A 13,147-nucleotide genomic window follows, 5' to 3' on the forward strand; every position below is an offset into this window, starting at 1 on the left:
TCATGGGCTTGAAACTAAGACGGTATACTCCTTGCACAACATGCACAGTCAGGACAAGCAATCCTGCATTTACATATATCCTCCTCCCACTTGGACCCCATGCTACAATGGACATAAATACCCAATCACATCTAGCAAGCCTGAATCGCCACCTGCTACCAGGGCACACCTGTAATATCAATTATCACATAGGAGCACAACCCACCCACCGGGCAAAAGTTACCAACCCTGATCGACCACAACCCCTATGGAGCTTGGTACATATGTCATAATCCACTATCCACAAACTATGTTAGCAGTTCTGTCATTGCCATTGCTAGGAATCAAGTCAAGTCACTGTATGCATCAGTCAAAGAGACAACTATTCATGCCTCCACCATTTAAACCTCTCTCATTCCATCCACAGGTACTCCTGCCAGTGCCACCATGGAGAGGATACCAGAGACTGCCAGCCCTCCTCGGGATGGAGGCCCCAGTGAGGACAATGCTGCTGGATGCCTGGACAGTGAAAAACCAACCTGGCCAATCTGGGACCCCTGGTCAGTCTACCATTCCCTGCCTCACCCAGCCCACATCAACCCCCCACCCTATGGCACCAACATCACAGCCAACCCTTCGTCCCAAACCTGTGTCCCAAAGACAGTTCAATCAATAGTGTGCCCCACATTACAGGGACCTGAGTTGCCCCTCACACCCTAGACAACGAAGGTCCTGGTGACACTGGGAGTGGGCACACCGTGCCAGGGGCTCAGCTAGGGAAGGTTATTATAGCCAGAATCATCTGTGTGTATAGAGGTAGGACCGGTTGCAATACAGGTACAGACACAGGGAAGAATAGTGATGACAGGGGCCATAACAGAAACACACACGTCCAACTGCATACATAACAATGAGCCAAGCCTTCTCTCTGTGTAGTTATGCCATCATGTGGGGGACATGCATGTTCCTCAAGATGTAGGACTCATGCACAGATCCTGGAAACTTGGCTGCCACACACACCACCTGAACATTGATGGAGTGGTAGTTTTTCCTGCTCCTATACACCTTTTCATTGGCACTTTCAGGGACCAAAGCTATATGGATGCCATCTATGGCCCCTATCACATGAGGGATGTGTCCCACATCATAGAAGTCTGCCTTCAAAGAGGTCAAATCCACATGTAGCGGGAATCTGATGTAGCTGTCTAGGTGTTTCAATAAAGCATCCAGTATGGACGATGGCTGACTAGGCATTTATAGGTGATCAACTAACAGTACGGAATGTGTAGGTAGCCAACCTGGGATACTGATACATGTAGAATTTATGAGGCCTCACTGCACAGATACTGCATTCCTGGGAGCTTTACTTGTAGGGATTTGGCTTTTAAACCTATGGGATGGTACTAGAGGTGGTAAGTGTCCTTGGAGATCCCTAATTTGTCACCATTGTGTGTATATGGCATGCATGACAAAGTCCTAGCAATTCCTATGCTACAATGCTGAGTAACTGCCTACATAATGTCATATTGGAATTTTGGGGCACATCTGGTGCCCTGTGACTATTACAGCTTGACTTGGGTAATAGGTAGTGGCAGATTAGGAGTGGTTTTTGTATAGCATGACACATGGCTTGTTGATGTGATTTACATTTTGTATTCAGTCGCCTTAGGCTGCCTTATGTGGTAGTGGAATGTGTACTAGGAGTATAGCAAGTGATGCTTGTCCATTTGTGCCTCATGTATGCAAATATTTCCCCTCTGAGATGTGTGTTGTCTAGGCTCAGTGACACGTTTTTCCATTTGTGGAATGGTGTGTGTGTGTGTGAGGCTGGAGTTGTCATGGTGCATAGTCCAACAGGTGTAGCTGCATGTATTGTGGCACTGGAAGTGATCCATGAAGTGATATGTGTGTTCCAGAGGTACATCTGTTGTGACACCGCACTCAGTGGATGTGTAGTATGTGACATATGGCCCAATGTGGATGCACTTAGCAGAATGCTAAGTAGTTATATATGTGTTGGGTGTCAGCTGCTCTGGCTATGTGATAGGATCTGAATGATCACATGGCTATACCACAGATTCACAGAGTATACATCAAATGTGAACTGTTTGGGTGTCTGACTTGTATTGGCTAAATCCAAGTTGTTCTCCATAATGGCCTCACTGTACTGAGTGGCCATCCACGTAATATGACAGGTAGGTGGTGTGTGGTCTGTGAGTGGAGTTGTCTTCACTGTAATTGACATATTACAGGGGAGACGGACAACTGCCTGGCCATGATATGTATTGTCACAGATGAGGTATATGTTGACCCTTCCCCCCATCTGTCTCTCTCCCCCCCCTCTTTGTGTGCATCAGTATCTTCTGGCGAAGGAGAAGTAGAAAGGGAACAGGTGAGTGGGGAAGCAGCAGCCCACGTGACCCAGGAAGCTGAAACCAGCGAGGACGAGGGACCCAGTTGGACGGGCGCCTAGGGGAGTACCACGGGGAAGACCGGATGTACCACCTCTTCTTCAAAATCCTCCTCCGGTGGACACTCCCTGGTGGTGGTGTACCCATCTGGGACCACCCTAGCACCATCTTCGTACGCCACCGCCTTACTAACACCATCCTCCCTGTAGCTCCCCACCCAGTTACCCATACCCACTCACCCAAGAGGGTGGGTGTCTCCTTTGCTGCAGGCACCTCTGCCCTTGCCCCAGTCAGCACTGCTGCCCTCAGTGAGGAGGCTGTTGACCTCCTAAGGTCCATCTCTGTGGATCAGTCGACCGTCGTGAATGACATCCAGGGATGGCAGCTCAAGTACAACAGAGCAATGCGTTCCTGGAGGACATTCACAGAGTCATGGCTGGCCTAAAGAGATCCTTTCGGGCTCTGGCCTCCACTCCGATGGCAGCCAGTGTCCCTTTGTCTCCCGTCCCCCTCCACCTACCACTTCTTAATCCCGAACCCCCCTCCCCATACCCATCCTAAGCACACCTACACACAGGCATGCATCCACCCATAAAGACAAGGGCTTCTCAGACAAACACAAGCACCACAAGACCCACAACCGGCATGCACACAAGCAACAGCCGCCTGCAGATACACCAACATGCACTCCCTGCACTGACTCCCCCACCACCCCCTCCTTCACAGACACTACACCAGACACACCTGTAGCCACCACACCATCATTCATGGATCCAGCCACCAGTCCTATCTTACCCACAGTCAGCACAATAGCAGACCCGCAGACATCCACCACAGTCACCACATCCGCAGCCACCACAACTACCGACACCCCCACATGCAGCACATGTACCTGACCTGCAGACACCACCCCAACAGACAGCCATCCATCCACCATGGCATCTCCCAGCACCTCCTTACCCTCTCTCTTCCCAAAACACCCGCACTCACCCACCCAACAGACACCCAGCACCCACAAGCACCCGACAACCACGAAGACATATCTTACAACCACTCCCTCCACTCTCAAATCCTTTTGCCATGACTGCCCCCGTGTGTCTAAGAAGCATTTCCTCTATTTCCTCTCTGAGTTTTTCCTGTTCCATACCCCTCTTCTACCCAGAGATACCCCAAAGCGCTGTGTCCCTCCCTAGTTCTAGCCCTTCCGCCTCCCCTGGAAATGCCCATTCCCCTGCCAAGAAGGGTACCCCTCCGAAGCCCAAGCTCAAGGACCCCCCCTCCCAAACCCAAGGAGTCAAGTAGGGGCACAGTGAAGTGCCATTTGTGCCTCTGGCAGCATGTACATTTGACTGGCCAATGGCCTTATGATTGCAAATAATATATCTGGGCCAAGTTGGTGTTGGATTAGATGGAAACATACTTGTCCTACTTTTCTTTCTACATGGCTGTTTAGTGTTTGTGGGCTTTGGTTTGTGTGTTTGTGTGTGTGTGTGGGTGGGTGTTGGTTGTGCTAGCTGTTGTGCCTGGGCTGCTTGTATGTGTATGTGTGTGTGTGTGTGTGTGTGTGTGGCCCTGCCATTAGTCCCGCTGTCATTGCTGTGTATTCTGTGTAGGATATGTTTGTGTTTGGTACATGCATGTGTGTAGCTGAATTGTGTATTATTTGTGTTGCCATGTTTTATGGTGGTGGTGTGTGCCTTGATGGTTATTTTGTGTGCGTCCGTGTGTGTGGTGATGGCTATGTCATATGCATTGTGTGGGTGTGGTGTGACATATGGAACGTTGTATGGTAGTGTGATAGTGTTGATTGGTTGTGTGGTGTTGTTACGTGTTGTTGTCAGTATGTGTTGTCATGTGTAGGTGTGCAGTGAAATTGCTTGCTGACGTGTTTGTGTAGTTGCAGCTGTGATGTCGTTGTGTGACTCGGTGGTGTTGTGTATGATTTTGTTAGACAGTAGCGGTGATGTATGTGTGCGGGCTTGTGTGTGTACGGCACATTTGTGTTGACCGTGGTGTGTTTAGTTTGTGTGTGTGTAGTATATGTGTGAGTATGTGTATGTAGGTGGGTGGGTGTGTATTCGTATGGGTGTGTGGGTACATGTGTGTGTGGTTGTCGCAAGCAGTCCCGGTTGTGTATGTTGTGTGTGCATGTGCACTAATGGCTTTCCCTCCAGTGTGTGCTAGGTGGATGTGCTTATGGTTGTTGTCTTCGTCGCTGGTTCCCGATTCGTTGTGCGAGCAGGAGCAGTGGGAGGACTTTGAGTTCTGGTTCCATGGCAGCTCAGAACAGGTATGGCTTCCTGAAGGTGAGGGTCTCCTATTCTGTTGGTTTCCGCCAGGGTTTTAATGGTGGTGCAATCGCAGCAGAAACCTTGGCGGTGAGCAGCCTCGTAATGTGTCCAGTGGAAACATGGACCCCGCCGGTCTGAAGGTGCCTACCGCCATCTGCGGCAACCTGACCACATTGGAGGTAGTTTGGCTGCATTCTGTTGGGAACACTGCCATGGTCATAATTTGGTGGTCTTCACTGCTGGGTCGTCGGTGGTATGACTGCCACCGCCAATATGGCGCTCCTGAGACCACAAAACTCGTAATGACCCCCTCAATGTAAAATGCATAAAAACTGAATTTAGGAAAATGGGGAATCTTCTGGGCTTTAATACCTTGGACTTATTTGGTATTTCCAAAGTGGGTGACCTCATTGAGGATTGAGGCTTTATCTCCTTTTAGTCTCTTCAGAGGGATTATTAACTCAATCACTTGCAAGGTTACAGATACTTACATCTTAGACAGGCATGAAGGGCACGCAGTATAGCTTCATATGTACCAGAATATGCATCTCTGGAGGGTAGGCTCCTGATGGGAGTACTGACCGAGAAAGCTGTTTGCTCGGTCTATAAAACCATCAATAATAATGTATCGGACAGCCTTAAAAAGCTGAGGACTAACTGGGAATTGGAACTGGGAGATTTGGATGATCTAGATTTGGGAGTCAGCCTTAATGCACCCGAAAGAAAAGCGATCAAGTCGAGATTGAAAGGTAATCAATTTAATATCCTTCACTGGGTATATTTTGATTGTGTGCGACTTAAAAAAATCAGAGGGGCAATGTTCCCAGAATGTCTGAGGTGTAAAGGGCTGAGGGGAAACTTCCTACATACCGTGAGGACTTGCTGATCATACATGCTTAGTGGGAGAAAGTGAAATATGAACTAGGTATGGTTGTAAGAGGGATACTCCCTGAAGACCCTAATGTTGATATTACCAGAGCGAAGCTACTTTTCTGTAATCTGGTAGTAGCACAGAGAGATGTGAGCAACTCTGTTGGAATGGGCATGGGAAACGGACCTCTACATGGCCGCCTAGAAAGTACCTATGACGCTAGAGGGTGTTCACGTAAGTTCCTAAACGTCTGGAGAGGGATGTGGTGTATACCACAATCTCGAGGTTTCAGATGGGTATTTGGGTCTCTCTCCACACAGGTGTGATGCTTGGTGTGCCCACGTTGACTTTAAAGGCCTATCGATTGTCAAATCTTTATCTGCTCCCATTGTACTATTGCTGGAAAGAAGAATGATTGTTGCCTAGATTACTCTCACCTGCAATGTTAATTTGTTTATCATAGGTACATGTTGGTGCTCGTTGGTATTTTCAAAAATCTAACAAAAGTATTTTTTTTTTTAAACTGGATTCAACAAGCATTTATTATTCATGGATTGGATGCAAATGTTAAAAAAGGGGGCTTGGAAAAGTGAATAAAAAAAAGCAACCACTGTCACTAAATTTCCCTGCCAAGGACTGCCATGTGAGGAATGGTGGTCTCAGGCAAGGATATCAAATAGTGAGACATCTTCACCTGCAACAGGGTCCTTGCTTTTTCTGTTCAAGAAACAAACTCCTACTACGAGACTTCGACTCTTTGAAACAATACACCTTAGCTGATTGGGCGCAACAAACTCAGCACCTGCTCAGCAAAGTTCAGTGGCCTTAGTGAAGACACTGCACAAATAATCCTCCCTGCTTGCAGGATCTGTATATTTGGTAATGGTCCACCACGAAGGACATGGAGGCCATATGCTCCACTGATGTGGTGGGCCCCCATCAGGGTTTAAACAATCCATTGAGTTAGCCATGGGTTTGGATGCACCAGAGCTAACAGGTGGCACGAACATATTCTATTGCTTAATCCAATAGTATCCTCTTAATTGGTATGTTTGATCAACAAGAAAAGGAAATAAAATCATTATGTGTAATTGCCATTGAACAAGATGAATACATAAAGCACCAGAATTACCTGTTTGGCTATTTCAATCATTTTCAAGTTCCCTGTGCCCAGGCTTGCATCTGTGAAAAGAGATCTGGAAGAATAACACAGCACATTCAGAAACTGAGAATCAATGTATAATTATTTTACTAACCTTTTTGAGAAATCACTGGAATGTAGGCAATATTTCAAATGGGTGAAAATGACACAGAGCAGATGTTACGAACAATCAGTGCATACTGGTTTGATATGGATACTCTGATAAAAACACATCTGTATTCATATCCAGTACATATTATGAAGTTCGGGGGCAGGAATTTAAGAAGTTCTATGTCGATTAACAGTCAGTTATTTGGATGATTTGCTTCCCCAAGCACCAAGAGCATTGTTACAATCTGATGCTTGCTTGCAGCATCTTGTATTTGGGATGTAAAGCATCTGTCTACAGTGGACTTAACGTATTGTGGGCCAGGAGGCTGCCTAATAATTTTGAAACATTTGTATTGTGTAAGTTAGGAAAGGGGCTACATTGATCTTAAAATTTCACATTTCAAGTCTTTTTTGGAAATATTGAAGTACAACTTAGCGTCATCCTCTTATGAAGGACCAAATGTTTACAAATGACTGGGTCACTAACTACACGTTCCACTAGGGTTTCCTTTTACAAATCACTGTAAATATGGAGCGGAGTCCATTTAGCTTCATTGCAGAATACCAAGCACACACAAGTGCCTTTCTAGACATGGTGTACTCTGGTAACAAGAACCCTTATGTTTACCCAACAGCAAATTTTTACCATATGGTTACCTTTACACCCAAGCTGCCCAACAAGCCAGATTCCACAAAGTTAAATATCTAAGCAGCTCATAGACCAGGTCTAAGAAATAATATGTTTTCCTCTACTCTTTTCAAACCAAGAAGTATAGTTATCCTATTTTTGGAAAATACTGACTTATTTAAAATCATCAATGTGGCAAAAGTTAAAAAGCAATTTATCTTGTTAGGAAACAACAAGATGTGGCTAAAGCAACAACAAATCGAAGAAATACATTTTTGGACCTGTGACAAGCCTTGGAGCTATGAATGCTCACTACGGCTTAATGGAACCTTGCTACTCCAACATGTCTCATATGAATAAAAGTCAACATATGACGATCATATCAAAGTTAAACAACTCATTTCTGATTGGGGAGCAGCGACAATAGAGATCAAACTCTTCCTAATGTGTTTCAGAATAATTTATGTTTGTTTATTTATACATTATATATGAGAATGCTGAAATTCTGATATTTTCTCGTTTCTTCTTCTTTCAGGTCTCATCACTATGTCTGTCTGCTGTCCTACTGTATCATATTGTTCTTTCATCACCACACCTGTGGGCCTTTGGACGTGTCTCCTTAGTAATGTGCTTTCTTCACTTCTCATCCACATATTCCAGTAAAGCTATGCTTTTAAGTCATCATTCTTTTGGTATGTACTGTTTCTTTTCTCTTTAATGACATTTCTGCTACTGATTATATGCATTACCTCATTCTATACCCTTTCAGGCTCTCATTCCTTGGTTTATTTCTTATTTCCAGTTCACTTTTAGACACCTTCGTCCTTGACAGTATCTTTCCTGTTGATACTTTGTTGTTTATGAATATGTTATTCTACATAAATCTTAATAATATAACATATTCCAAGAAAAAGAAATAGGGTCATTTCTCACCTTGAAAATTTTAAATAAGACTTTGTTTTACTACAAGAAACTCACAAGTCAGATATAGTAGCACAGAAAATTCAGTGTTGTTGGGTTGGTAACGCTCTTGTTTCCCCTGCTTTAAATAAGAAAAATTTAACTGTTTTTTTGTGTATTTAAATGTTACATTTGAATCACAGTAAATAGATACTGTTATTAGAGGGATTGTTACTGAGCTTATTATTAATAAAATTATAATTAGTGTTTTTAATTTAGATGACTCCGATCAAATTAGTTATCATCTTTGGCCTGACATGTCTAAGAAATTTCATAATTTGATGATCATTACTTTGTCCTGGGAGGTGACTGCAGTCAAATTATAGATCTATTCACAGATAGAAATTACAAAGTTAAGTTTATACCTAATAAGATGCAAAAATAGTTTGGTTCAACCATTAATCAAAAACTGTTTGCTGATTCGTGGTGGCGCTGTAATCCAAGATTAAGAGAATATTTATTTATTTCTCCTGCTCACTACTATCAATCCCGACTAGATTATTATTTATCCTAGTTAGCTCCCTTAGTAAACTCGGAAACAGAATCTGTTTTGATATTAGATCATGCTCTAATGATCACAGATACTCATTTAATCCCTTTTTAATAATATTCTAATGACTGAAGAATTAACAATTTGCTAATAAATGATTCTAATTTTATCTCCTTATTTTAAAAAAAAACGAATTATTCAACCCATAACATTTTTGGATACCTTGAATGCAGCTGCTTGTGGCTTTATAATAAATGTATTCTATGAATTTAAACAGCTTTGAATAACATCAAGAAGTTAAAACATCAATTTAATACATCAAATTCTAAGGAAGTACTAAAGGATTTGGTTAAAGCAAAACTGCATTTCAACATTGTCTCTGCTGATAGTGCTTGTATTTTTCCTCTTAGTAGTAGTGTAAGATTTGATGGTGTTGAAATAAAATGCAAATTGTCTTACAACTAGAAAGGAGCTAAGGAAAGTGGAATCATTGCTGAATAGTCATGTAGCTTATATTTATAAAGATTAAGATGTTGTAAATTAATTTGCTAAAATGTATGATCTTTTTATATACCAGATATTATTTTAAAATATGAAATGTGGCAAAAGTTAATAAGCAATTTGTCTTGTTAGGAAACAATGAGATGTGTCTAAAGCAACAACAAATCGAATAAATATAAATTTGGACCTGTGGCCAGCCTTGGAGCTATGAATGCTCAATTCATATCCTATCTCAATTCAACTCAGAAACCTTCTGGAGAAGAATTCAATGTCTCTGTATTAAAAACAAAATGTCAGTTGATGAAATAATCAAAGCAGTAGGCTGGGACAACTTTTCAATAAAATGTTATTATCACTTTTACACTGTTCTGTCTCCTAAATTATTTGAATTGTACAATTATTTCACACCCATTGGTTCTGTAAATACCTCCTTTAAAGATATTGTAATGTGCCTTATTCCAAAAGAAGGTAATGATCCCACTTTATGACAAAAAATTGTAGACGTAGTTCTCTAGTGAAAATTGATTATAAGATTTTTGATAAAATCTTACATTACGCGGGGAATCTTTATTGCCTAAACTTATGGACTGAGAGCAATCCAGGTTTGGAAAAGGGAGATTGTCCTAGGATAATACAAGACTATTTTTATGTCTTAAGTAAATCTAGTAATTTTGAAGTTCCTCTGGCAATGCCTGTTAAAGAGTAGGATGACATTTTATTTTTTTATTTTTGAAGTAGTTTTTTTTGGTCCAATGATCTCTTCAGGCATATTGTCATGCGGGGTCAACTACAGTTGTTATCTTGTTGGTTAGCTGGATTTCACTTAACAGAGACTGATTAAGCACCTCAAATGATATGATCGGGTAAACTACATATCCTACTACTGCCGGGACCACACCACCCCTCTAAATTACCATTATTACTGGCTAATGCGCTTATATATTGGAAGCAGGCCCTCAAATACATGTCCGCTAACACATGCAAAGCCAATACACCACACCAATATACTACTCGAAGGTATGCCTAACCCATTGAGCCCTCCCACAGCTGGCCACTTAGAACCTTGGGAGTCCGCTGGTGCACATACATTGGGTGATATGTTTGCAGATGGGGAACTCATGCCACATCAAGACTTCATAATGAAGCAAGCGCTCTCTGACTCCTTATTTCTGATCTATGCTAACATCTGCCAATATATTTGAACACATTGGGCACCAAGGGGATAGGAACCCAATGCACACTCATTTATCCAGTGAGCATACAAAATGGGCACAGGTAGACACTTAGTAAAATGTTTATTTAAGGGTTTATACACACACTTGCAAGTCTCATTGGTGTCCCTACGTACTCAGTGAGAGCAGGATATCGGCTGTGTTCTACATGCCAGGGAATGGCGTTTTCTTCTGGAATACCACAGCCTGATCCCATGCAACCCCCGATTCAAAGTCATCCAGTTCTCGCTGATTCAGAGGGTGTAACTCACTCTCCAGAAATTGCATAAGCTGTTTCCCACTGCTCTGCCGCACTGACCCAGATGTCATGCAGAACCCACAAGCTTACTACATCTTATTGGGCAGCTGTTCACGCAGCCCTGGTGGACTTGGCAGAGGTCCCTCACTGGAACACTGCCTATTGGGTATTTATCCATGCCCTAAAACCTCCAAGCCTTTGCCACGTTTTTGTGGACCTGGGGCTCCTACCAGTCAGGCGTCAAACCACCTGGTGCTGGAAGTCCTCCATAGCCCCCGTTGAGGCCAGCTGGGGCAAGGAAGTTCTACACTAGGGCACTGCAGAGGGTTAAGCTCTGTACAGAGAAGAGTATCGGGGACTCCATAAGCGGCCTATTGCTTCAGTATGGGATGGCTATGGGATGGAAGCATTTAAATCTCAGGCGGACATTGAGTAATGGGTAATGGATGAGCAGGATTGTTAATTCAATGGATACAGTTCTCCTTTCCCCGTAACCTACACCCCTCCGTAGCCAAATTTATGGATAGAGACAACTATGTTCCTATCTATTCAGACATTACCTGGAGTGACCTTGTCTACAGTTATCCTCCCCTTCAACCCTAAGCACCACACGTGGCTATTAATAATTAAGAGGGTCTACATACAGAAGACTAGTTGGGGTTAGGGTGTGTAGGAAAGTACCATCTTGCCTGGCATGTTACCCCCATTTTTCACTGTATATATGTTGTTTTAGTTGTATGTGTCACTGGGACCCTGCCAGCCAGGGCCCCAGTGCTCATAAGTGTACATGAATGTGTTACCTGTGTTATGACTAACTGTCTCACTGAGGCTCTGCTATCCAGAACCTCAGTGGTTATGCTCTCTCATTTCTTTCCAAATTGTCACTAACAGGCTAGTGACCAATTTTACCAATTCACATTGGCATACTGGAACACCCTTATAAGTCCCTAGTATATGGTACTGAGGTACCCAGGGTATTGGGGTTCCAGGAGATCCCTAAGGGCTGCAGCATTTCTTTTGCCACCCATAGGGAGCTCTGACAAATACTACAAAGGCCTGCCACTGCAGCCTGAGTGAAATAATGCACACATTATTTCACAGCCATTTTCACTGCACTTAAGTAACTTATAAGTCACCTATATGTCTAACCTTTACCTGGTAAAGGTTAGGTGCAAAGTTACTTAGTGTGTGGGCACCCTGGCACTAGCCAAGGTGCCCCCACATTGTTCAGGGCAAATTCCCCGGACTTTGTGAGTGCGGGGACACCATTACACGCGTGCACTACACATAGGTCAATACCTATGTGTAGCTTCACAATGGTAACTCCGAATATGGCCATGTAACATGTCTAAGATCATGGAATTGCCCCCTCTATGCCATCCTGGCATTGTTGGCACAATCCCATGATCCCACGGGTCTGTAGCTCAGACCCGGGTACTGCCAAACTGCCTTTTCAGGGGTTTCACTGCAGCTGCTGCTGCTGCTGCCAACCCCTCAGACAGGTTTCTGCCCTCCTGGGGTCCAGCCAGGCTTGGCCCAGGATGGCAGAACAAAGGACTTCCTCAGAGAGAGGGTGTTACACCCTCTCCCTTTGGAAAAAGGTGTTAAGGCAGGGGAGGAGTAGCCTCCCCCAGCCTCTGGAAATGCTTTCATGGGCACAGATGGTGCCCATTTCTGCATAAGCCAGTCTACACCGGTTCAGGGACCCCTCAGCCCTGCTCTGGCGCGAAACTGGACAAAGGAAAGGGGAGTGACCACTCAACTGACCTGCACCTCCCCTGGGAGGTGTCCAGAGCTCCTCCAGTGTGCTCCAGACCTCTGCCATCTTGGAAACAGAGGTGCTGCTGGCACACTGGACTACTCTGAGTGGCCAGGGCCAGCAGGTGACGTCAGAGACTCCTTCTGATAGGCTCCTTCAGGTGTTGCTAGCCTATCCTCTCTCCTAAGTAGCCAAACCCTCTTTTCTGGCTATTTAGGGTCTCTGCTTTGGGGAATTCCTTAGATAACGAATGCAAGAGCTCATCAGAGTTCCTCTGCATCTCTCTCTTCACCTTCTGCCAAGGAATCGACTGCTGACCGCGCTGGAAGCCTGCAAAACTGCAACAAAGTAGCTAAGACGACTACTGCAACTCTGTAACGCTGATCCTGCCGCCTTCTCGACTGTTTTCCTGGTGGTGCATGCTGTGGGGGTAGTCTGCCTCCTCTCTGCACTAGAAGCTCCGAAGAAATCTCCCGTGGGTCGACGGAATCTTCCCCCTGCTACCGCAGGCACCAAAGAACTGCATCACCGGTCC

General features: G+C 44.2%; 1 protein-coding gene across 1 annotated transcript in view; it reads right to left on the reverse strand.

The window, feature by feature from the left end:
* The window catches only part of LOC138285009 (uncharacterized), a 597,004-nt gene that overhangs the window by 18,048 nt on the left and 565,809 nt on the right, over positions 1 to 13,147 (reverse strand). The window contains exon 21 of the mRNA XM_069224423.1: positions 6,685 to 6,748. Within this exon, the coding sequence (XP_069080524.1) occupies positions 6,685 to 6,748 (64 nt within the window). The remainder of the gene's footprint in view (positions 1 to 6,684; positions 6,749 to 13,147) is intronic.

The sequence above is a fragment of the Pleurodeles waltl genome, chromosome 3_1 (genome assembly GCF_031143425.1).
Source record: "Pleurodeles waltl isolate 20211129_DDA chromosome 3_1, aPleWal1.hap1.20221129, whole genome shotgun sequence".
In the NCBI taxonomy this organism is placed as follows: domain Eukaryota; kingdom Metazoa; phylum Chordata; class Amphibia; order Caudata; family Salamandridae; genus Pleurodeles; species Pleurodeles waltl.